Source organism: Tamandua tetradactyla, chromosome 5 (assembly GCF_023851605.1).
Source record: "Tamandua tetradactyla isolate mTamTet1 chromosome 5, mTamTet1.pri, whole genome shotgun sequence".
Taxonomy (NCBI): Eukaryota; Metazoa; Chordata; class Mammalia; order Pilosa; family Myrmecophagidae; genus Tamandua; species Tamandua tetradactyla.
This window is the reverse complement of record NC_135331.1, coordinates 50706798-50733835: the sequence shown is the minus strand read 5'-3', so window position 1 is coordinate 50733835 and position 27038 is coordinate 50706798. Positions and strand designations below refer to the sequence as shown.

The 27038-nt window shown below is 34.7% G+C and overlaps 1 protein-coding gene across 4 annotated transcripts; it reads left to right on the top strand.

Moving 5' to 3' along the window:
• The first annotated feature begins 23 nt into the window (after positions 1 to 23).
• SLC33A1 (solute carrier family 33 member 1) lies at positions 24 to 26815 on the top strand. Of its 4 annotated transcripts, XM_077160839.1 has the most exons (7): positions 28 to 1379; positions 14855 to 15045; positions 19198 to 19382; positions 19659 to 19776; positions 23365 to 23580; positions 24269 to 24464; positions 25561 to 26815. In XM_077160839.1, the coding sequence occupies exons 1-6, from the start codon at positions 605 to 607 to the stop codon at positions 24434 to 24436; spliced, it is 1653 nt and encodes a 550-aa protein (XP_077016954.1). In that variant the 5' UTR covers positions 28 to 604; the 3' UTR covers positions 24437 to 24464; positions 25561 to 26815. The 4 variants fall into 4 exon arrangements, with proteins under 4 accessions (XP_077016956.1, XP_077016955.1, XP_077016954.1 ...); XM_077160838.1 differs by lacking the exon at positions 25561 to 26815 and having other exon boundaries at positions 29 to 1379; positions 24269 to 25299; XM_077160840.1 differs by lacking the exons at positions 23365 to 23580; positions 24269 to 24464; positions 25561 to 26815 and adding an exon at positions 22151 to 23332 and having other exon boundaries at positions 25 to 1379.
• Positions 26816 to 27038: the final 223 nt, after the last annotated feature.

Here is a 27038-nt window from a genome sequence, read left to right as displayed (position 1 = left end):
GGTGCGCCAGCGTTAGTCCTCCCAGGAGAATCCCGGCCGCCGAGTTTGCTCGTTCCTACCAAGCGTTTTGTCCAAACTCTACCACGGGAGTGGGTACTGATTGGCTTCTCTGGAGGCGGAGAAGGGACATATTTGAGCATCGTACCACTTCCTGAAGCGCAAGGCAGGAAGTTATTTGGTACCGCTGGAGAGTCCTTTGGAGAAAGTGCTCACTGCCTTAGTGGTGGCGGCGACAGCTGCAGGTGGGTCGAGAGACGGGCCGCTCGGTCGTGCCGCAGTTAGGGGTCCGTTTCCCCAGCGGCACCACGGCCCCCTCCTCCGCACACGAGCGCGGCGTGGCCGCGTGGGGGGCCCCTTCAGGCACCCTGACGTTACTTCACGGGGCACCTACCTGGGCTTCGTCTCGGCCTCCAGCCTGGGAACTAGCTCCCCGCTTCCGCACTCCGGGTCGCAATAAGAAGTTCCCCCCACCGCCCGGCGCCCAGCCCTCCTCCCTGAAACACCGAGGTCCTGGTCCAGAGCGACAGCCTTGGACCTGGGACTAGACGGATCCAAAACGCTCAGCCTTGGCCCTCCCCAGACGGGGCTCTTCATTGTCTCTGAAATGTCACCCACCATCTCCCACAAGGACAACAGCCGGCAACGGCGGCCAGGGACTTTCAGTCACTCTGTGGAAATGAAGAGCGGTTCTCTGCCCCCAGATGGCTGGGATGACAGTCATCCGGACTCTGTGGGCGGGGAAGGGGACAGAGAAGCTCTTCTGTTGGATTCTGCCATTGCAGGCGCCTCAAAAGCCCCACGAAGCTGCCGGGCCGAACTAAGCAGCATTTTGCTGCTGTTTTTTCTTTATGTGCTACAAGGCATTCCACTGGGCCTGGCCGGGAGCATCCCGCTCATTTTGCAGAGCAAAAATGTTAGCTATACGGACCAAGCTTTCTTCAGTTTTGTTTTTTGGCCCTTCAGTCTCAAATTGCTCTGGGCCCCGTTGGTTGATGCCGTCTACTTCAGGAACTTCGGGCGTCGAAAATCTTGGCTTGTCCCCACACAGTACATATTGGGACTCTTCATGATATATTTATCCACTCAGGTGGACCGTTTGCTCGGGAATACCGACGGCACAACCCCAGATGTGATTGCTCTCACTGTGACCTTCTTCTTGTTTGAATTCCTGGCTGCCACCCAGGACATAGCCGTGGATGGCTGGGCGCTAACTATGTTATCTCGGGAGAACGTGGGTTATGCATCTACTTGCAATTCGGTGGGCCAAACAGCGGGCTACTTTTTGGGGAATGTTTTGTTTTTGGCCCTTGAATCTGCCGACTTTTGTAACAAATATTTGCGATTTCAGCCTCAGCCCAGGGGAATCGTTACTCTTTCAGGTAATGTATTATCCGGTCAAATATTTATGCTCTTAGGTTTATTTTACGTTTTCTGAAATTTTCTGACAGTGTGTGTGTGTTGTTGAAAGGAAGCTCATTATTCAATTTTCTGTAAATCATATTATGGGAAGAGACCCGAGGTAGGTGTCCTTTTCCACTTAAGAGGGCATTTGTAAGGTTTTAAGTATTATTAAAGCCGGAATGATTACATAGAAGCAATAATTTATTCCCGCAGTGATTGATACCCGCCGTGAATAGAGAGAGGCAACCATCAGATAGCATTGTTGTGTAATAGAAAACAGAACTCTTGAGTCCAAGGATCCTTACCTGATACACAAATGCTAGTTTTAATGCAGAACTCAGCCTAGGGTTTGTCTTTCATTTGGATCATAGTTCATTCTTTCTTGTCCATTTCTACCCTTGTGCTCATACCGAGTCCTCATCTCACCTTCTGGTGAATGGAACAGGTTCGATTCATTCAGTCCTTGAGTCAGCTTAAATGGCAGCGTTCTAGGAGCCTCCTGTGAATAAGGCCGAGTCTTGCCCACAATGAACCAGGGAAATGAACAGTCAGTAATTGTGGGAGTTAGCCATCCTATTACAGATAACGTTTGACCTTGCTCTTGAATAATAAGATTCTTTGAGGTGGAGAAATGGCATTCGAGAATGCAGGACATGAGGTGAAAATGCACTGAGGCAGGAAAGTATGGAAGGTACCTGACAGTGCCTACGGTGTTCATAGTGCCTGGTATAGTGATTGTGAGGACTCAGCTTGGGAAACTGCTGAAAGTTTGTAACCAGATTAGTAAGATTTTCTTTCATTCCCATGAGAAGGAATTTGAAGTTTAATCAGTAAGGAATTGAATATCAATTCTACAAAATTTCCCCTTTTCTCTGCCTGGGTAAAGCATATGCCCCTTAAGGTGTTCTGAGGGCTTTTTTCCCTTCCAACTTTTCTAGGAAACAGAAGTAAAATGACCAAACATCGGTAATAGAACTCTTAGTTATCTAAGTACTGATGAGTTTGGGTGGTTCTGTGTTGAAATTTAAACAGAGCTAAACTTCTCTTAGCTTCCCAGCACTAGCTTGGGGACTCCCAACAAAGCAAATGTCAGGGATAAATCTGTGAAGGAAATTTAAAGATTGTATTTCTGGATTGGGGTAGGAATTCACAACTGTACTACCTGTCTCCAGGAATCTCATTCATCCACATACTCCTGCACCCTCCTTCTCAAACTGCTAATGAGCCACTGTTCCTGAATGCAATGATAATTATACTATTTCTTAGTTTGTTTGAGGCCAAAGAATGGTTGAGCTCTATTGCTTGGCACCTAGACTGATTTATCTCTGAAAGTTCTGGGGTCCCAATACTGCTCTATGGATAATTCTGCCTGTAAATACTTTCTGAATGCATCCTGTTGATACTTTGTTGCTTTTTACGTGTTGGTTTTGTCTTTTGTAAACTGGAGCTGTCATAGCACCAAGGAGGACTAATGAGATGATATACTGACTAATATAGGAAAACCTCAGTAGAGAAACTGGAAACTAAATTACTAACTACCCAAATTGAGCTTTTTCATAAGTATAATATAACAGTGATTGATAAAACATTATTCTAGAGAATATCATTATGCTTTTAGGAGCTATTACAATACTTTCAATACTTTATTGAGCTACAACTATCTCTGAATAGGAGGATCAAAAGTGTGACACTAGAGTTTTACTTAGACTGATTTGTTACTTTGAATAGCTGTTCTGTGGAATTTGAACTTTGTTTTCCAGAAGATTGTAAAAATAGCTTACTATTAAATTTAACTTTTTATATCGGTGGTAGACTGCCATTTTTGGTTCAAAATTTTAGTAAGTTAAGAGTTCCCACATTTCCATACAAATTTTAAAAATGTTTTGGCATGAGGAAGAACAAAGGAATGCCATTATTGCAGGGTGCTGAAAATAGATGGTAATTAATATTTTAAAATGTCACCTTATATATGAGACTAAAGCAAAAAATGTTTATTTGGTACAAAAATTTATATTTTGACTAGTGCATTTCCTAATATAACTTCTGTAGATAGTTTGATTGAATGACATAAGTACTTGGAATCTCAGGTAGGACATGAAATTTTGTTGGTTTGTCCAGAGTGATGCCAGGTTGAATCCCAGAGTGATTCAGTCAGTGAGTGGAAACGTATTTGCAAAGCTCCTTTCGGGGAATGGAGAGAACGGGGAGAAATTCAACTTCCCCAAGTTGAATTCTTGATGCTCTCACAAGCAGGGTGGACAACCAAAGCTATAGGCTGAGCCCCCAGTCTTGGGGTTTGTTCATATGAAACTTAACCCCACAAAGGATAGGACAAGTCTACTTAAAATTTAGGCCTAAGAGTCACCCACAAGAGAGCCTCTTTTGTTTCTCAGATGTGGCCTCTCTCTCCAGCCAACACAACAATCTCACCACCCTCCCCCTCTCTGCGTGGGACATGACTCCCAGGGGTGTGGACCTTCCTGGCAACGTGGGACAGAGATCCTGGAAGGAGCTGAGACTCAGCTTCCAAGGGATTGAGAAAAACCCTAGAATGAGCTGAGAATTAACATCAAGGAATTGAGAGAACCTTCTCGACCAAAAGGGGGAAGAGTGAAATGAGACTAAGTGTCAATGGTGGAGAGATTCCAAACAGAGTTGAGAGGTTATCCTGGAGGTTATTCTTACGCATTAAGTAGATATCACCTTGTTGTTCAAGATGTAGTGGAGAGGCTGGAGGGAACTGCCTGAAAATGTAGAGCTGTGTTCCAGTAGCCATTTTTCTTGATGATGATTGCATAATGATATCGCTTTCACAATGTGGCTCTGTGATTGTGAAAACCTTGTGTCTGATGCTCCTTTTATCTACCATATCAACAGATGAGTAGAACATATGGAATAAAAATAAATAATAGGGGGAACAAATGTTAAAATAAATTTAGTTTGAAATGCTAGTGATAAAGAGTTCCTACATTCCCATTTTATTTTTTATGATTGCACATGTATTTATAGCCTTGTATTTTCTGTGACTTATTTATAGTATAAGAAAAAAAACTGGTTTTTTTGAGAAATGTACAGAGCAGAGAGAGAATCATCTGAAGGAAATACAGTTCCTTACCTAATAAAAAGAAGAGCCAAACAGTGGGGCAGATGTTTGGAAAATAAGAATATTAAAAGGAGGCAAAGTTACTTTAAAAATTCTAAAGTATGTTCCGTGATTAACACTTTGTTTTGAGTTTTATAGGCAAATGAAAATGAGCTATAATAAAAAGAACAGATTTTGTTATCTAGAAAGCGATAATCTAATTAAATTTAGAACAGGAAGGATAGGATAGGAATAGAATCCCTAAGAAATGAAAATATAATTATACTGAAATTGACTTTTTGGTACCTTCAGGGATCAGAACTCAGAAGTAAGCTTATTTTCCTCCTTACCGCATTTGTTTTTTAAAGATTTTTAATAGCAAAGAAAGTCTTTTACTCTGCAAGAAATGATGAGAATAACCCAGAAGAACACAGATTAGAAAATAAGGATTTATGACTTTATTTCGATTTCTGACATATATTTCTATTTCTTATAGATTTGGAAACTAAGATCAAGTGGCTAGTTAGATATATACTTGCAGCTTGGTTTCCTGACTCCTTAATTGGTGTTTTTACTGCAGTGGATTGGAAACTTAGAAAAACCTCAGGGGAACTCTTGGGACCTAAACGTAATATGTGCTTAATGGGCTTTTCTACAAGGTGAAAGGAGCCCTCTGATTGCTTATGTCTAAGAAACACAGCTCACTACTGGATGCCTGAGGCCCAGAAGAAGTGATAGACTAAAGGTTTTTTGTGTTTTTTTTTTTTGTTTTTAGTGACTCATGTCATTCATTTACTTAGCATTGAGTGCCTGTATGGCATTAGCCCTGTGCTAGTTGTTATAGAACAACAGAATACCTGTTCTGTTCCCGAGGAATTTATAGTTTATGGTAAAGAAGGTGGATAGGTAATATGAATGAATCATCATGTAGGTTCCTGCAAGATTGAATAATTGGAGGGACAAGGATGACCTGAGAAATCCATGCCTATCTAAAGATGGGGACCTGGAACGCTAGTAAATTGTTACCATGTGATAGTAGGATTCCAGGATTTCTATATCTTATGAGTAGTGAAGAGAAGTTAGAAATTTTTTCTGTTTATTTCCTAATTTTTAGAATATGGGCAGTCCATATGAAATTTCTCTTTGGGCTAGATCCAGCCTGTAATTGAATACTTGCCCTCTAGAAGCAGTGGTAACAACAATGAGAAGAAACAGGATAGGGAGCAGGATGTTTGGGGACCAGGGAGGGGTACATGATAGCCTGATGCTAGAGAAGAGTGCTAGAGATAATAGTTTATAAATCAGTTTATGTGGAGATAGGAAAAAGGAAATGTTGCTTGGAAAAAAAAAACTGATGCTATAAATATGAAGTTAATGAAATTTGTGATCACTGCAAAAACAATATCTATAAGATGTTTATGCTTTGAACTATGAAGAGAGCAGGACTTTCAGCAATACAGATTTCTTTCTCTTGCTTTTAGAAGCAATCCTCAACATATTTTGCATAGCTAGAAATGGTTTTCAGAATTTGGGCAGTACTAAATAACCCGTTTCTAGATAGACCAGTTTTTCTTTCATAGACTTTAACATGTTCTTTTTTTTTCTTTCTGATTTTAATATTTGTATTAATATACAAACATTCCATGCATGGTATACAATTATTGTGCACAATATCATCATATAGTTGTATATTCATTAACCATTTTTTTGAACATTTGCATCATTCCATCAAAACAAAACAAAAAACTCATACATACCATACCCCTTACCCCTCTCTATCGTTGACCACTAGTATTTCAATCTACTCAGTTTATTTTAACCTTTGTTCACCTATTATTTGTTTATTTTTATCCATATTTTAAAAATATTTTTATTGTAAACAGTAAACTTACATACAAACATTCTTGACATGGTTACAATCAGTGGCTCACAATATCATTACATAGTTGTGTATTCAATACCATGATCATTTTTTTGAACATTTGTATCTCTCCGGTAAAAGAAAGAAAAAAGAAAAAACTCATACATGCCATACCCCTTACCACTCCCTCTCATTGACCACTAGTATTTTAATCTACTCAGTTTATTTCAACCTTTGTTATCCCTATTCTTTATTTCTTAACCATGTTTTTAACTCATCTGTCCATATCCTAGATAAAAGGAGGAACATCAGACACAAAGTTTTCACAATCACACAGTCACATTGTAAAAGCTATATCATTATACAATCATCTTCAAGAAACAAGACTGCTGGAACACTGCTCTACGGTTTCAGATACTTCCCTCTAATCAATCCAATGCACCATTACTAAAAAGGGGATATCTGTATAATACGTAAGAATGACCTCCAGGATAACCTCTTGACTCTTTGAAATCTCTCAGCCACTGAACTTTATTTTGTCACATTTCTGTCTTCCCCCTTTTGCTCAAGAAGGTTTTCACAATCCTTGAAGCTGGATTCTTGCATCATCCTGGGATTTCTGTCCAGTGTTGCCAGGTAGATTTGCATCCTGGGAGTCATGTCCCACTTAGTGGGGGAGGACAGTAAGTTCACTTGCTGTGTCAGCTTAGAGAGACAGAGGCCACATCTGAGCAACAAAAGAGGTTCTCTGGGGTGACTTTTAGGCCTAATTTTAAGTAGGGTTAGCCTATCCTTTGCAGGGATAAGTTTCATATAAGCAAACCCCAAGAGCGAGGGTGGCCTATTGATTTGGTTGTGTCTATAATACATTTTTAATAGGACCCATATCTACCTTAAAATTTTACCTTTTATTCACAAAAAGGCAAAAGTTAGGAATGGAAAGGATATCAGTAGTTACAAGGGTGGAGAGAGGGTGACTATAAATGGACAGCACAAAGTTGTTTGTGGGGATGATAGAACTGTTTGGTGTCCTGGTTTAAGTGGTGGTGATATGAAAATCTACCTATTTTAAATGGATAGATATTGATTAGTTCCACCTATCTCATGTTATTGACAGCCCCTTCCAACATGAAACAGTTAGAATGGGCATAGCCCAAATACCCCTAAAGAGTGGGAGAAAGATCAAAGGTGATGGTGGAGTTATACAGAGAAAATAGTGTTTAACAAATGAGTCTGGTTGCGGAATCATCATATTGATATTTCTTTTAGTCTCCAGTATCTTGGAGCAGCTAGAAGTAAAAACCTAAAATTGCAGAATTGTAACCCATGTCACACTCTGAAATCTGTTCTACAACTAATTGATACAATGTGCTTTGAAATTTATTGCTTTTTTGTATATATGTATTCACAAAAAAAGGAAAAAAAAATCAATGATAAATTTTTAGAACCATATACCAAAAAAAAAATACACTTTTATTGTATAGCAGTTTAAAAAGTAAAATTTATAAAAACTTAAAAACAAAACCTAACCCATTACCTTAAAAGCTAACCTCTGGTCAAATATACAAAGGATATGATATAAAATCCCTGAGTTTAGCTTCCCTTTTTGCCTTGAATGAACGAAGTTCTTAAATCTCATGAGTCTTATGTATCGAATCAGGCAATTGGAGCAAATCTGAATTTATTTTAAAATGTTGGGTCCCTCGTAGTAAAGTGAGAGTTAAGTGGAAGAATACTGAGACTATTAGGTACAGGGGGAATTAAATAATAAGAACCGACACCCACACCTTAGAAGGAAGCTCTTAAAGCCTTTTTTTTTCTTTCATTTTAAAAACAAAGCAGATGGTACTGTGTGCTTTCTTTGCCTGAAAAAGAACTATGGAAGTGTTTTTGTGTGGAAAAATTAATTTAGAAAGTATACTGAAGATGTCAAAAATTATTTGATTTTATTTGGCTTATTTCATACTCTGAATCTTCTCATTTTGCAAAGCTTTATTGAGAGGCCAATTGAATTAACCTTTAGTATGTAAATCTATTAATGAGAGAATCATAGAGGCCCACAAATTACAAGCAATCTCCTGCTTTTCTTTTATAGTGTTACTGAAAACTATCATTTAATTTGAGAAAGCAGAATAGAGTTAGAGAATTAAAAATGAAGAATATGAAATCCCTCATTTTACCTGTTCTTTTAAACACAATTATGATTAAAACTTGCATTTTATATATGTTCTTTAATTTCATTCTTTCCCTTCACAATTGAACACACTGTTCCCTCTCACCGAAGTTCAGTGGTCAAGAAAAACTTCAAAATAAGTTCCTAAATATTTTGTTCTTTTTTGATTGACTTATATTTGAGGCCCACATTTTTTATTCCTAGCACTTTTTTATTTTTTAAAATTCCCATTACTTTTTTTAGTTTTTTTATTTTGAAATAATGATTCACAGAATGTTGCAAAGAAATCTACAGGTTAAGTCCCTTGCACCCTCAGTTGTTAACATGTTACATAAGTATACCACAATTTCAAAACCAAAAAATTAACATTGGTATGATCCATAGAGCTTATTCAGATTTCACCAGACATGCACTTATTTGCCTGTGTGTGTGTTTGTAGTTCTGTGTAGTTGTATAATGTGTAGTCTTGCGTAACCACCACCACTATTAAGATACTCAATTGTTGTATCACCCCCACATTTTTTTATACCAGCACCCATCCCCTCTTCTCTTTCCCTAACTCTTGGCAACCAGTTATCTGCTCTCCATCTCTATTATTATATTATTTCACAAATGTTACATAAATGGAATCATGTAGTATGTATCCTTTTGAGATTAGTTTTTTTCACTCAGCATAATTTCCTTGAAGTCCTTTGGGTTCTTCAAGTTTGTTGTTTTCATTGCTATATAGGTTAACTGTACAGCATTTGTTGAATGTGCCAGTTTATTTAGCTGTTCACTCTTTGATGGATATTTGAGTAGTTTTCAGTTTTTAGCTATTGAATACATTCCAATTTGTGGCTTATTTTAAAGAAAGCTGTCACAAATATTCATATACAGGTTCTTGTGTGAAAATAAGTCTTCTTTTATCTGGGATAAATGCCCAATGGTACAATTGTTGAGTAGTGTGGTATGACCATTTTTAGTTTTAAAAAGAACTGCTAGGGATGCAAAGTTCGTTCAGTGATAGAATTCCTGTCTGGTGCACTTACCCAAAAGAAACAAGCAAGTGAACAAATACCCACAACCAAACAAGCAAAAATTCAACAAATAGTGCTGCAATAATGGGATACTCACATGGAAAAAGAATGAAATATGACCCCTGCCATATAGCATATAAAAAAAAAAACCTGCCAAACTGTTTTCCAGAGTAGCTGTATCATTTATATGCAGTTTCTCTGCATTCTTGCCATTATTTGGTGTTATCACTGTTGTTCATTTTAGTCATCCTGCTAGTTGTGTAGTTTGCTAAATTTTATAGCATAATATGAATTGTAATAAAATATTGAAATGATTACAATAATGCTATATGAAGAGGTTGAAGTTGCTGAAATGGAACTAGTGGCTTGTACCCTGCATCTTCATGTGAGAGTTTAGAATATTCTTTGTCATCTATTTCATAAAATATGAATTTAGCTTATAAAAGGTGACGTAGGGGATGTCAGGGTATAGATTTATAAAAATTGAATGAAGAAACCTCCTGTCATAGCATCAGAGTGGAGATGTATCATGTAGATTTAATTAAAATGAATTTTGTACCCGGCTAGACATATTAAAAAAATTAAAAGAATAATTCAGGTCCATCCATTCATTGATATAAGCACCCAGAGTTAGCATACAATGGGAGCACTGAATCTACTGGCCTTTTAGGCCCTGTCTTGTGCACTGGGCTAAGTAAATGTCTTCTACAAATTATTGAGTAATATTAACTCTTTAAGAAGTCATATCGTATTCATTTATTGTATGGGTATACACACCCTTCCTTGGCATACCACATGGAAAGATGGGGAGGGTGGGTCTAGGTAGCCAGTTTAAGTATGGTCTGGTACCTATGTTCCGGACCTCCTAAATGTAGCTAAGATATGCACTTTTTTTCTTGGGGGTTTCTGGTTGATAGGGGAGCCTACTTCTTGCTGTAGGTGTAATAAATAAGCATCTGGGTAATGTAACGGGAAACATCCTTGCTTTAGACTGAGAGTTGAGTTTGAATTCCACCTTTGGCACTTTCTGGCTTGTGATGCCTGTCTTGGAAAGTGATTTTGAGATTTAGGAGATATCCTATGTTGTGTCCTGGTCTCAACCTTCTTGGGTTACTGGCAAATTGTTACATACTCTTGATTTTTTCATTAATGGGAGTTCTAGACAAGATCAGGTAGCCACTTCAGAATATTTAGTCTTTTAGATTTTGGCTCAAAAAAATCGTGTTTACATATGGATTAAAAATAAATAAATAATGGGGGAACAAATGTTAAAGTAAATTTAGTAGATTGAAATGCTAGTGATCAATGAAAGGGAGGGGTAAGGGGTATGGTAAGCATGAATTTTTTTTCTGTTTTCTTTTTATTTCTTTTCTGAATTGATGCAAATGTTCTAAGAAATGATCATGATGAATATGCAACTGTGATAAAAAAAGAATGTTCATATTGTATGTTGATTGGTTTTATTAATAAAAATTAAAAAAAAAGAAATAGGTAATGTTTATGAAACTTGAATGTCAGCTTTGAGATCTTGATCATCCATTTAGATATCATAATGCTTTTGCAGATAAAACACATAAATAAAATAGCCAAATGTTAATAATGAAATATATAAATTTTGATAATGTGGCTTTATGGTGGACTATGGATGTTCCCTAGCATCAAATCAATGTTAATAACCTATAACCAGGAGTCTAGTGGTCAGTATTTTTCATGGTAATTGGCTTTATAAAACTTTTAAATGTATTTTCTGGTCCCGGGTAAGACTTTTCTTCCTAAGCTATTGGCTTTCATTCTCCCGTTCATGTCAGCTATGGAAAACCCTAGCTCTGTGAATGACCCATTGCCACTACTTTTGTCTTTCATGTGTACTTTATTTTATCTTCATAGTATGAAGAAGTTAGAAATAATCTTAACTGCAACAGTAATTAAAACCATGCTGAAACCTGTTTAACTTATTCTCATTCTTTCGCTTGGTATTGGTAGGAATTTAAATTCTAAGTGAAAAATGTGTTCACTTTAGTTGGGAGAGCATACTAAGCAAACTGAATTTTTTTTAGAGAAATTGATTTATTAAATAGTATGTAACTGAAAGATTTTAATTTCATGGGCATATTTCTATAGTGACCATTAATTGAAACTCCTGGTGACTGCGAAGTGACAGTGAAAGTAATACTGTTTTTTTTCCTCAGAAATTCTTAGCTGATTTAAACTAAATGATGACCAAAAACTTTAGCAAGGAAAAGAATATTATAGATTAAATTCTCTAAAAAGTCATTTGTTGTATTTCACAAATAAATTAAGAATTGAAAAATAATTGTTAATTAGCCTCACTTATATGAATGTCTTAAATCATTAATTATGCCTTTTAAACCTTCCAAAGTATTGTAGTAACATAAATTAGACATATATATAATGATGTTATGATGTTATTTTGATAAGGTTTAATCATATGACTTTTATATATTACTGCATTTCTAAATGTATACCTTTGCATTTAAGAATGTTTCATGTTTTTCCTTTGTTATTGTTCTAGTTTGCTAGCTGCCAGAATGCAATATGCCAGAAATGAAACGGCTTTTAAAAAGGGGAATTTAGTAAGTTGTAAGTTAAGAGTTTTTAGGCTGTGGAACTGTCCCAATTAAATTAAGTCTATAGAAATGTCCAATCTAGGCATCCAGGGAAAGATGCCTTGATTCAAGGTGGCCAGTGAAGTTCAAAGTTTCTCTGTCATCTGGAAGGGGACATGGCAAACACGGTCAGGGTTTCTCTCTTGGCTGGAAGAGCACATGTGAACATGGTGTCATCTGCTAGCTTCTGCTCCATCTCCCCAGGAGGCGTTTTTCTTCTTCATCTCCAAAGGTCACTGGCTGGTAGACTCTGCTTTGTGGTTCTGTGGTGTTCTGTCGTCCTTCTCTGTTCTCTCCAAATCTCTCACTTTTTTCAGAATGTTTCCTCTCTTATAAGATTCCAGTAAAGTGATCAAAACCTACCTGGAATAGGTGGAGACACATCTCTACCCAATCTAGTCTAACACCAACTCTTGAGTGAGTCACATCTCCGTGGAGATATCTAATTAAAGTTTGCAACATACAATACTGAATAGGGATTAGAAAAAATGGCTGCCTTCACAAAATGGGTTTAGGATTAAAACATGGTTTTTCTAGGGTACATATATCCTTTCAAACTGGCACAGTTACTTAAATTAATTATAAAATTTCCATAGTGGAGAAAAGGATTCATCCCAGAATATAGTTTTCCGTATATGTTTAATGTGTTATGACTTCTTTAGTTTGCATATTTCAAAGAGAAAATTCTAAACAGGTACCAAATAACTATACCAATTCTAATAGATTCTTATTTCAACATTAGGTTTTGCATGTATGTTGGGTTTTTTTAAATGTTGGTGTAGCCAATGTGAAAAAAGTATGCGACTCAAATTCAGATTGTTTAGGTTCTCATTCTGTCCCAGCCTCTTAATAATTTGACCTTTGGTGAAGATATAAGTATTTTGAGCTTCTATTCCTCATCCCTTTACATTAATCAAGTTTTCTTTGCCTATTTCACATGATTGTTATGAGAATCAAATGCGATAACAAAAGGAGCATGTAAATGGTAAGGTGAAATTGCTGTAAACACATAAAGCTATGTGTCTCCAACATAAATGCAATTCAATCTGTAGTGATTACCTTCAGCTAGCACAGTAGCAGAGCAAGACTGAATCCAAAGGAAAAACTCTGACTGGAGAATGTGCTAATTGGTTTAGAAAAGAGATGAGTAGGCCCCATGAAAACTTAGCTGGGCTACATGAGCAATAAAATTTAAAAATATACACATAAAGCCGAGAATAATTCTAGAATTGTAAAAGCTAGTATCTTTGGGATTTTCTAACCAAGTTCTCTTATTTTACATCCTTATAAAATGTAACTTCAGGCAGCGTTACCTCTAATTCTCAGTTTCTTTGTCTGTAAATTGGGGTTAATAATAACCTAGTATATTTGGTTGTTGTAATAAAGGTGATGATATATGAAAAATGTTTTGCACATTTATAGCACATGGTATGTACTCAATAAATAATGCCTGCTATTTTTTTGCTGTTAAGCAGAATCTTACAGATCATTATTCAGTCACTTCCTTTGTTCAGGGTAATGGCTGACGGCCCAGCTCTCTCTCATTTAAACAATCCAAACAGTATTCTTTACGTGTTCCCATTCTGTACCTAGAAGTATGAGGAAATTGCTTCTGTATCACAGTATCGAAAAAAAGGTTTTATAATTTCTGTAACTTTTAGATTGAAACATTAGAAAGTTTCAAAATAAAAGTGGGAGAATCTGATGTAAATGATCATGTTTTTAAGTTGTCAAAATCTAATAAAGAACCAAAATGGCTAGGTACTTAAGAATTATGACTCATGGAATTTATGGAATATGAAAATCATCTCCCTACCCTAGCACTTTCCTAGAATAAAATGATACAATTAACTTTTGTTTCATTCAACCCAGTTGTACACTAAATGTTTATGATCCTTTTTTTTTTTCTTAATAATCACTGCCTATTTTGGGTCTCTTTAAAGTATCTTTGTTTTTCAGAGTCAGAACTGCATGTTGTTCATTCTGTGTTCCTGATGTATGTACCTTGAACATGACAGGCATCTAATGTTGACTTTTTTTTTTTAGCAGATTTTGGTTGAGTAAAAGTTAATATACAGAGTTATTTACTATCAATGAAAATATGCCATTTCAAAAGTTAATTATATGCCATAAACAATGAAATATAAATTAAGTTAAAAAATGCTGAATTACATATTTTCATGACCAACATGCTCCCCCTTTTCTCTATACCCTTCTAGGAGAGTTTCTTCTTACCTCCTCTGTGCTCCCCAAAGCCCTTTGTTTGGTATAACCTGTATCACACTGCAGGGAAGAATCTACAGAAGTTTCTGTCTGCATTGCCATTAACAAGCTCCTTGCCTTTATCTCTGGTTCCCCAGAGCCTACCACAATGCCTGCTGGCTGCAGTCAGTTTTCGGTACTCACTCATTAAATTGCTTTAACATTAATCCCAGAATGGTGCATGATATGGGTGTATCTGTGTGTATGTTTGTATACATACATACATACATATTTTTGCTATAAATTCAGTGAAAAGTGATGAAATGATGTGGATTCCTAACATTGTGAAGGTATTTAAAAGCACTGAATTATATCATTGAATGTGGTTTAAAAGGGGAAAATTTTAGGTTTTACATATGTTACTAGAATAGAATCTTTTAAAAAATGAAAGAAAAGTTAATTATAGATTTAAAACATTCTTCATTTCAGACTTCCTTTTATTTTGGGGAACGGTATTTTTAATAACGACAACTTTAGTTGCCCTTCTGAAAAAAGAGAACAAAGAAGTATCACTAGTAAAAGAAGAAACGCAAGGGATCGCAGATACTTATAAGCTGCTTTTTGCAATTATAAGAATGCCAGCAGTTCTGACATTTTGTCTTTTGATTCTAACTGCGAAGGTAAGAGATTTATAGATTTGTAATTTACCATTCTATTAATTACCAATGTTACAAAATACTTTCATTGCCTTTTTGTATCACAAGTCCCTTTCCCCTACCGTTGCAATTTAACAATGAAGAAACAATACTTTCTGTCTAATGTTTTTAAAGATGTGATATATCAAATATAATTTCAAAGTAAGTTAAGTGTCTTGGGACCTTGAAAAAAATGTCAATATGAAATACTTCTAATAAATGAGATTTTTTTATGTAGTAATATTAATACTCTAAATTAATTCCTTGGAAAAATAACAACTCTGTGCTATTCAATGAATATGCATTTAATGTCAGAAATAGTAAAATTATTTACCTAGAGTATGATTTACAAAGACATGGAAGTATGTGAACATTAGTGTTGTATTCTAAAATCCACCGAATTATTTTTTAAATGCTGGAGAGCAGTTATATCATAAAGTAAATGGTGATTTCTGGTAATTTTATATTATCCTTCTGGTTTTCTATATTAAGATGTCCTAATTTTATAGTTCTAAAACATTTTTGAGACATACTAAAAGGAAGGTAAGTTTATTTTTTATAGTAAGCTCTTTCTATTGTTGGAATTAATAATTCCTAAAATCTAGAGTCAGTTATAGGATTTTCAAGTTATATATATTTAAACTTATCTATATAAATACTTTACAACTCTCTTCTGACAACCCCGGAAGAAAAATTATAGCCTTGTTGTTTTAATTTTAAATAGTTTTTCCTTCTGTCTAATGATAGGGGAGAAAACCTTAGAAAATACTGTTCAAGAATGCTGATAAAAATATTATCCAGTTATCACTTAGATAACCATTGTTAACATTTGTCATATATTTCCTTCCAGCTCTCTTTTTTACTCCATGTATGTATGTATGTATGTACATAAATGTATGTGCATGCTTGTGTGTGTGTAGTTTAAAACTGGAATTGAGTCATATTGTATATAAATTTGTATCTTGTTTTGCCTTATTATTCCAAGCATATTCCTATATCATTAAATAATATTTGAAAGCATTCTTTTTATTTGCTTTATAACAGTCATAGTTTGTAAATTTGCCTTAATATACTCAAATATTTTTCTATTTTTAATTTGCATATGGTTTTTAATTGTAAAAATGTACCAGTGGACATATTTGCACCTGTCTTTCTTTGATGTTCTGACTATGCCCTTCTGATAGATTCTTTTTTTTTAATACAGTTTTATTGAGACACACTCATATACCATACAAACCATCTGAAGTATACAATCATTGGCTCACAGTATCATCACGTAGTTGTGCATACACCCCATGATCAGTTTTGGAACATTTTTATTACTCCAGAAAGGAAATAAAAATAAAATATGAAACCCAAATCCTCCTCTACCCCTTATCCTCCCCCCCACCATTGACCCATAGTATTGATGTGGTACATGTGTTAACTGTTAATGAAAGAATATTAAAATATTAGTTAACCATAGTCCATAGTTTGCAATAGATACATTTTTCCCCATGTATCTATTTTTTTTAACATTTGTTCACTCCATTATTTGTTTGTTTTTAATCCATATATTTTACTCATCTTTTTTGTTTTTAATTTGAACTTGAGATTTATTGAAAGGCTACTTTGGCTGACAATGCACATGTATTTTTTCTTTCATCACATAGTTGTATATTCATCATCATAGTCATTTCTTAGAACATTTGCATCAATTCAGAAAAAGAAATAAAAAGAAAACAGAAAAAAATTCATACATATACCCCTCACCCCTCCCTTTCATTGATCACTAGCATTTCAATCTACTAAATTTATTTTAACATTTGTTTCCCCTATGATTTATTTATTTTTAATCCATATGTTTTATTCATCTGTCCATACTGTAGATAAAAGGAGCATCAGACACAAGGTTTTCACAATCACACAGTCACATTGCGAAAGCTATATCATTATACAGTCATCTTCAAGAAACATGACTACTGGAACACAGCTCTACAGTTTCAGGCACTTCCCTCTAGCCTCTCTAACTACACCCTAGACTAAAAAGGGATATCTATCAAAATGCATAAGAATAACCTCAAGGATAACCTCTCAATTCTGTTTGAAATCTCTCAGCCACTGACACTTTATTTTGTCTCATTTCTCTCTTCCCCCATACACTCAAGAAGGTTTTTTCAATCCCTTGATGCTGAGTTCCAGCTCATTCTAGGATTTCTTTCCCACATTGCCAGGGAGGTTTACACCCCTGGGAGTCATGTCCCACGTACAGAGGGGGAGGGCTGTGAGTTTGCTTGCTGTGTTGACTGAGAGAGATAGAGACCACATCTGAGCAACAAAAGAGGTTCTCTGGGGGTGACTCTTAGGCCTGATTTTAAGTAGGCTTAGCCTATCCTTTGTAGGGATAAGTTTCATATAAACAAACCCCAAGATTGAGGGCTTGGCCTATTGATTTAGTTGTCCCCATCCAATAGGTTCTTAAATAGACAGTTGGGAAGTCAGTGAATATGAGTGCCAAATTGCTTTTCGTGAAGTTTAACTAACTTATACTCTCCCCAGCAGTAAATCCCCTTTGCAAGTAAATCTTCCATGAAGTTACGTCTCTCCTAACTTTTAACACATAGACTAGTTTTCCCTGGTTTTGAACTTCACAGAAGTGTATCCTTGGGTCTGGCTTTTGTGTTCTTTTGCTCAACATTATGCCTGTGCAATTTGTCCATATTGTTGTTTATAGCAATATTTAGTCATTCTCATCGCTCCCTTGTATGAATATGTCATCGTTTATTCTACCAAGGGATGTTTAGGTTATTTTTAGTTTGGGGCAAGTATTAATAATGTTTCTGAGAACATTCTTGTGAATTACTTGTGGTGAACACAGTTGCACATTTTTGATGAAGTGGCATTGCTGGGTCATAGGAAAATACATATGTTTAACTTTAGAATATGCTGCTAAGCAGTTTCCCAAAGTCATTGTAACAGTTTGTTCTACCTTTAACAGTATAAGAGCTTTTGCTGTTTCCCATCCTTGAAACACACACATTATTATTTGGATATCTAGAGTTATCTTTCTCATTAAATTTGTTAAATTTTAGTTTTTTATATGTTCTGGGTGTGATTTTAATTAGATGTATTATAAATATCTATTTCACTTTAAAGACAGTGTAAATGTTGTATAAATAATTTTTACAAAGTGAATGAGTGAAATATAAGTGAAACTTTTTGCTGGACTTAACTGAAATATCTTTGACCTTTAATTATTTTGTGGAAAAATTTGCTTTTTAGTCCCATTCTGAGAAATCAAAGTTGATAATATTTATCATTTCTTAAAAAAATTATGTGGTATAGTTTTTCTCTTAATTAAAACCTATAATAATAATAGAGAGAGTACTCTTATATATCCTTTATCAGGATTCTCTAGTTGTTAAGATTTCGTCCACTTTCTTTATTGTAGATTTGCTTTCTATAACATATTTTTCTGAAATATTTAAGAGCAATTTGTGATGCCCTTTTATCCATAAATAAGTATATATTTTCTAAGATCAAGGATTTCCTGATACAAACTACAACACAATCATAAAAATCAGGAAATTTAAAATTGATGGCAATACTCTAATCATATTCCATGTCATAATTTCACCAGTTGTCCCAGCAGTAGCCTTTATAACTTTATTTATTCTGGTCCAGAATCCAATCCAGCATCACACATTTCATTTTGAAACTTTAGATGACTTTTGGAAATTTTATTTTGGTCAGTGAGGAATCATCAAAAACATGTATGTATGGCAGTGACACCTCAGCTTAACCAAATTTATTTGGGCTCAGTTGAAGGTTTTTCAACTTAGAACATACAAATCTGTACATTTGGGTTTGGGCACTGTTTATGATAAGAGACTGTGCTTTTGTGAAGTGGAAATTTAGTAGTAATTAAAGCCATCTACAGTCCCAAAGAGTGCAGGATTTTTAGTTAGTTTCACGAAATATTGTTAGTAGACCATAGAGCAAAATGTTCCTCCTGTAGCTTGATTTTTGAACCAGATCTAATAACTGGCATGTCAGTAATAAAATTGAGGTCTTAAAGAATTTAATCCATGTATGGTTGGAAGAAAGTATTTGTTATGTCACAAATTAATTTTTTTTGTTTTTGTTTGTATATTACAGATTGGTTTTTCAGCAGCAGATGCAGTAACAGGACTGAAATTGATAGAAGAGGGAGTACCCAAAGAACATTTAGCCTTATTGGCAGTTCCAATGGTTCCTTTGCAGATAATTCTGCCTCTGGTTATCAGCAAATACACTGCAGGTCCCCAGCCCCTAAACATATTTTACAAAGCTATGCCCTACAGGTAAAAACAAAATAAAACATTACTAAATCTAAAAAACAATTAAATGAGAAAAACTGATCAGTTTTACTAATATCTCAGTGTGAATATATATGGAAAAAGTCTTGAAGTGCATCCTTCCATATCATTTAAATACACTTTTATTTCCTTTTAACCTTCCAACGGATTTTAGATACAAGCTTCTTTCTCTCATATAGTAGGCACATGGATTTTGATATTTTGTTTTTTTTTGTTTTTTAACCTAAAATGAAGGTCAGCTCAAAATTTTTTCTCCTATAGATTATTGCTTGGATTAGAATATGCCCTACTGGTTTGGTGGACTCCTAAAGTTGAACATGAAGGAGGATTCCCTATGTATTACTATATTGTAGTGCTGCTGAGTTATGCTTTACATCAGGTAAGTTTGCTATGATTTTCTCAGGAAGTAAACTTTTCTGTGTAAAATAGACACTTTTCTGCAGTTGCGTTGAAATAATGATAATAAATTTTAAAATTTAAGCATGAATCTGACACTGAGGAAATTATTTGAGGTGAACTTAAACCTCATTCCTTTTGATTTAGTAAGTTCTGTTCATGGGGAGTATTCATTATTCATTCATTCTTTTTTTTTTGATTCAACAAGGTGATTGTTAAATTTCACAATTGTGTCCAAAGCCAACTAATTCTACCCTAAGTATCCATTAGCCTATCCTTAGGTTTGGGTTCATTCTATCTTCAGTTTCCAGCATTTTTTCTTACTGAAAGTATTGAAAACTAATGATAGCTACTGGGATAGAGGTCCCAGTTTTCTGGCTTAAATTCTCTATTAAAAGTTATGTCTTATTCTTTCATAATTTTGTAAACTATGTGTCAAGCTGCTTTTACTTTTTAAAATAGGTTTGTTACCCCTTAAAGAAATGATCTCTACTTTGCTGTAGCCTCATCGAGGCTGCTTTTGCAGAGTGGAATTTTGTTGGGGAACAAATGATTATGTAAATGGGAGAGGTCCAGTAGTAACTTTTAGGATTTAACTGTTAATTTGGTGTAGAATATCTCAGTCTTTTTTGACCTTGGAACACCTTTCTCTGTGAATACTCCATGGCATTGTATTCAAAAGAAAATTGATTTTGGAAATAATGGTTTGTTCCCTGTTCTTAAATGAAAGTTAATTCTTGCCTTTTAAGCACATTTTGCCTTCCTTGTTTGTCACATACATTTTTTTTTGTTTACTGTGAAATATATATGTATAAAAGTGATAAATTTCAAAGTACTGTTTAACAGGTAGTTATAGAACAAATTTCAAAGTATGCTATGGGTTATAATTCCACAATTTCAGGTTTTTCCTTCTAGCTGTTCTAATACACCAGAGACTAACAAGAATACCAATATAGTGATTCAGTAGTCACAATTATTTGTTAAATTCTATCTTCTTTGTTACAACTTCTCCCTCTCATTTGATGCCTCTCCCAATCTTTTGGGTATTTTGGGCAGTGACTCTTTTAATGTCTTCATGTTGAAAAGAGGTATTGTCCTTATTGGCTAGTGGGATGCAACTAGTTGATGTTCTTCGAGAGACCGTTGCCTGTAGGTTTCAGGACTTATCTGGCATTGGAACAATCTGGAAGTTTTAAGTTTCTGAAAAATAAACTTTGTAAGTAAAACTTTTATAAAGCCTTGGGTAGAGCTCTGGGTATTCTTTAGGGTTGTCAGGAATATTATTGATTGGGGGCTTGGTATACAGAATTACAAGTTCTCATTCCAAATTCTAATGCAATTCCATGGCAATTAGCAATGTCTAGCTGAAGCTTGCATAAGAGTAACCTTCAGAATAGCATCTCAATTGTATTTGAGATCTCTTAGCCACTGATACCTTATTTTCTCGCATTTCTTTTCTTCCTTTTGGTTAGGTGGTCATTGTCTATTCCATGATACTAGAGCCAGGCTTATCCCTGGAAGTCATGTCTCACATTGCCAGAGAGACTTTTACCCCTGAACATCATGTCCCATGTAGGAGGTAGGGAAATGATTTTCCTTGCAGAGTTGGGCTTAGAGAGAGAGAGAGAGAGAGAGAGGCCACGTCTGAGCAACAAAAGAGGTTCTCTGAAAGTGACTCTTAGACATAATTATAGATAGGCTTAGCCTTTCCATTATAGAAGTAAGTTTCATAAGAGCAGGCCTCAAGATCAAGGGCTTGGCCTATTAACTTGGGAATCCCTAATGTTAAAGAGAGTATCAGGTTTTTCCCAATAGGGAAGTTTAGTAATACTATATATTTTTTCCAATTCCTTAAGGGACCCTGCCAATACTTTTTTCCACCCTATTATTTATTTATTTTTAATCCATATGTTTTACTCATCTTCCATAAGGTAGATAAAAGGAGCATCAGACACAAGATTTTCACAATCACACAGTCACATTGCGAAAGCTATATCATTATACAGTCATCTTCAAGAAACATGCTTGCCAATACTTTTTAATTATCTGTCCAACATACTCTGGAATATATCAGGGTATTACATTAAGCTGTGAAGAATTACAAGTTCTTATTCCCAATTCTAAGCTCCATGAATTTAGGTTGTTTAAATGAACTGGCCAAATAGATTATATTAGACAGTGTGCTACAGAAAATTTTAAGTTTTGGGCAAAATAAACATCTCTGTCTTTGGTCCCATATAGTAGGTGAAGTTCTAAAATACAGGCAATATAATCCTTTACCCTATATTCTGATTTCCTTAGACCCAACCAAATCAGCTTCGTTCTTATCTCAAATTGAAGTCTGATCTCTTTTTCAGCTTCTTTCACAGTTGCTGTATGGAGCAATGCTGACTTTGAGAGCTGCAGAACGCCAATTCTGAGTCTTAGGTGTCACACAGGTACCCAGAGTTCCAGGGAAATACCAGGTTACACACATAAAACACATCTCAGAATTTAGAAATAAGACTTAAAGCTCAGAAATAAATGTGACTGCTGTACAAGCTTACGGTCTAAACCTCAATTTTCTTGTATTTTCTAAAAGAGACCATACTTATATTTGTCCTTTTCTTTCTGCTTATTTTGCTCAACCTAATGTCCTTAAGGTTCATTTATCTTGCTGCATGCCTCACTACTTGCATAGCAGATATATAGGAGGCTTGGCATAGGGTCAGCATATAATTAGGCAATCCTGTTAGTAGGTATATACTTGGAAGAACTGAAAGCAGGGACTCTTATAGACATTTGCATGCTAATGTTTATGGCAACATTATTTATGACACTCAATGGATGGAGGTGGCTGAAGGGCACATTGACTGAGAAACTGAAGGATGAACCACAATGTACATATATGATGGAATATTGTGCAGCAGAGCTATGGTCGTTGCCATCACCATCTTGTGTTCATCACGGGCACCTTGCAACCCCAGCACATAAATTTTGAAATTTTTTTTTTTATTTGTCTGTATATGTAGAGGAAAAAAGTATGTATGTAAATATATCCATATTCCTTTAAATATTTTGGTGCTTAAAGATATAATATAGATAGAAATATACACCTATAAAATGCAAATATATAACATATTTAGGTATAGTGCAAATATGGGGTTTTACCTGTTGCTACATGCATCCGTCAGCACTGCTTCATCTGTTACTTTCTCTATTGAGCCTTCCCTCACTACTTCTGGCAAAATTAATCTCTCATTTTATTTATGCCTAGCAACGCGATCTGTGTACCTCTGTTTACAATACTTACTGTATTTCATCATAATTGTTTGTTCCCTATTTTTCCACCCGTGAATAAATTTTTCAAGGGCACCCACCTACGGACTATGTTGTATTCATTTTTGTATCGCCATGATCTGTCTTAAAGCCTGGCCTTAGTTAGGTGCTCAGTAAATGTTGAACTGAGTTCAGTAAGAATCCTGAAAATTAATTTTCAGGTTTCTGATATCACTGTTCTTAGTTTAGACCTTAGCATTGGAGAAAAAATAAGTCTAATCATACTAAAGATATTTTTATATGTTTTTTGTAGGTTACATTGTATAGCATGTATGTTTCTATAATGGCTTTCAATGCAAAGGTCAGTGATCCTCTTATTGGAGGAACATATATGACTCTGTTAAATACCGTGTCTAATCTGGGAGGAAACTGGCCTTCTACAGTAGCACTTTGGCTGGTGGATCCCCTCACAGTGAAAGAGTGTGTAGGAGCATCAAACCAGAATTGTCGAACACCTGATGCTGTTGAGGTAAATATATTTTAGTTTTGGATAACATTAAACTAATATTAAAATATTAATTTCCTCATTTTTTTCTTCTTACAGGATTTTATATATATTTAATCATATCTGGCTATAGTTTCTAGTGTAGAAATCTCTTTTTTCCTTCTTTCTCAGCATAACTGAGGGTTATGACACATTCACATCAGTAATGATATATACTTGAAGGTACTTCTCAGTAAGGGGATGGGACAGTCTCTCCCACTTTGAGAATCACTGCCCTACTGAATAAATGCATGATTAATAGGTAGCTTTTAATATGATAGAAAAGGGGAAATTCTATTGGTTACCCATAAAACAATTGTGACTAAATGGAATAATGGGTGCTTTGCTGTTAAATTATTTCAAAGTAACAGTAATCCACTTCAGGAGTAGTTTCCTTGGAAATTCTTTCACATTTTTAAATGTGAAAAGCTGTATCTTCAAAATGAATATTGAGAGCTGAAAATTATTTTTAATCCCATTAATAACATTAGAGACGCTAGGATATATTACCATGTTTTGCCATTTGAAGTGAAAGTATTCTATTTTATACTTTGAAATGTTCTAACAAAAATATAGTTTGATTAATTTCTGAAATTACAAGTAGAAATTTCTTAGTTGCTGAATGCTTCCATTTTGAAATTGTAAATTATTTATTATAATTTCATTGTTACAGCTTTGCAAAAAACTCGGTGGCTCATGTGTTACAGCACTGGATGGTTATTATGTGGAGTCCATTATTTGTGTTGTTATTGGATTTGGTTGGTGGTTCTTTCTTGGTCCAAAATTTAAAAAGTTACAGGATGAAGGACCATCTTCATGGAAGTGCAAAAGGAGCAATTAATGCATATACTACTGGACGTTCTAGAAAGGTAACTGTAGTTTAGTTTGAGAGAGCTGTGATAATCGGTGCATAGGAGTATAAAAATTTTTTTAAACAAGGAGATTATTAATATGAAGATGCCAAATGATTGAAAAATAGAGACCTCTCTATATATAATTTGGTCACATCTTTCCTTGCCTTGTTGATGAATTTAAAGTTTACTTAAGGTCAGGAAATTCGTTCTAAAACAACTTTTCTGGGCTTGTTATTTGATTTACATCTCTTTAATTTACTGACCAAAGCAATAGTCATTGGAAGTAGTAACCATACAGTCAAGTATTGTTATCAGTATATATCATTGAGCTGTATTTAATTTTTGGTAGACTATATTAAATGGAGCAAAACTTGATATTCAGGTACTAACTGTAACTATTCTGACCTTGTGACAGTCAAAATCTCATTTTGGATTGCAAAGTGGGAAAATTTTATGTAGAATTTGCTGAGATAAGAATGTAGACTATTGAAATGCCATTTTAGTTGTCATTTTCCTTACCATAACTACATTGTAAGGAATGAATCTGTGTTAAAAAGACTATTTTAAATGTATTTCCTGCTTTTGTAAGCATTAAAGATTTATATGAAGATTATTCAAACTATTTTTTATAAAATGAAACCTATGATTTTTAATTTGATTCTCAACCCTCTATTCCCAACTATAGGGAAGATACTTTGATACCTTGTTAACTATTTCCCTAAAGCTTATTTGGTATGTTTTTTGTCACAAGTGCTTCAGTGGCACACAGACAGTGAGGGGATCACTTTTAGTGTTGTATGTATGTTCGTGGCAAAGTTTTGAAAATAAAAATTAAATGTTATACTTCAAATAGTTTTTTTTTTATTACCAGAAGAAAAAAAACAGTAAATCTTTCCTATGGTAAAATTTAACTGAGTAATACTACAATTTTAAAAATATATGTGTTTTAAAAAGATTTTGTGCCTTTGCAAATTACATACATAGTGGAAGAATGTTTCTTAACTAAGCACTTTACTGGTGAGAAAAGATCTCACAATCACTTTATGCCAAATCAGGTACTGTATTTCCACTTATTAAAATGCAACCTCCTGTTTGTAAACTTTAATTTCAGGTGGAAAATTGCTATCCCAGGAAAATTAAGCTTTTGAGGGCTTCACATTTCCAATATAGCATATACTCAGTGATAAGGTACTTTACATCCTTTTTGTTGTTTGTTACTCTGATTTTTTAGAGACTATATAAATTCTTCAAAAATTTAGAAAAGAAGAGATTATGAATCTTACTGACTTTACCTTGGTGAGAAAATATATATTAACTCCTGATTTTGGGTTGCATTTTAGAGTGGGTTTTTTTAATACATAATGAAGAATAAAATGGGTGGGAGAAAACACCACTCAGCATCTGAAGAAAGATAGGGCGGTGGCCTCTAAAACTCATGCATTTCCATTAGAGAGCTGTGTGGTTGGGTGTCAAGGTCAGATCCTGAAGAATCACTTGGAAAAATGTTCATCCTAAAGGCAACTAGGCCACACTAGACCATAGACTGCACTCTGTTGTCGTATGGGTTATTCATTATTTTGTATTATAATCAAAATGTTTACTTTGAATAAAGAAAAAACAAACACCTAACTCTTACATTTGAAATTTATTTTAATTTTTAACTTTTGATTTAGGAATCTCATAATGCCATAATTATATTTTATTTCTTCCCAGTCATATAATTGCAAATTATTCATGTTTAAATGTTAAATGTTGTCTATTAAAATCTTTAATGACCTGAAATTTTAAAACATTCAAGTCTTTGGCCATAAGGTGAAAGCCATTAATTACATTTCTTTTAGAAATAAGCAAATAATTATTTTAATTGTAGTTATTTGGGTACATGCTTGTAATGCCTGCCAAAATGACTTTTTAATTAATATCTTTATATAGCTGTCATGTTGATCACAGTCACTTATGGCATCTTAAAAATTATCTATATGCAGCTGAGAATCTGTTCATTGTAAATCAATAGTACTAGGACATACCATATTTTGTTATGTGTTTTTCTTTATTGATTAATCCTGATAAATTAAACTCTGCCCTCAAGTGTAGAAAATAACTCCTGCAGTTAATTTTGGATATGAATATTTACCTCTTTATGTCACTATCTCCAAATACACGTTGGATGCAACATGTATACATCTGTGTTTGAAAGGTACTTATAAGTTAACTAAAGACTAAAAAAAAAAAAACTCCCTCCTTTGTAAATATTTTAATTTTGCCTGATCAGTAATTAAAAAGTTGTTCAATATCTCAAATAGATTTCTCTAGAATTTTTTTCTTTAGAATTTTTAAAATAATAAAAAAGATTTTGTTACATGAAATCTAAACCTATAGTCTGTTATTGGATTTCATCCTTTTATTGTAAAAGTTTTTATTCCAAACATATGTCAGTGGGGCCCTGAAGCCCCTGAATTAATTATAAAACTTTGGATATTTACTTTTTCTTTCCTCCAGAGAGAGCTTTTGTTTACTTCAGTATATTGTGATCCAAAACAGTGAGAACTGTGGTCTGACTGACTGTGGACTATACTGTAAATCATATAC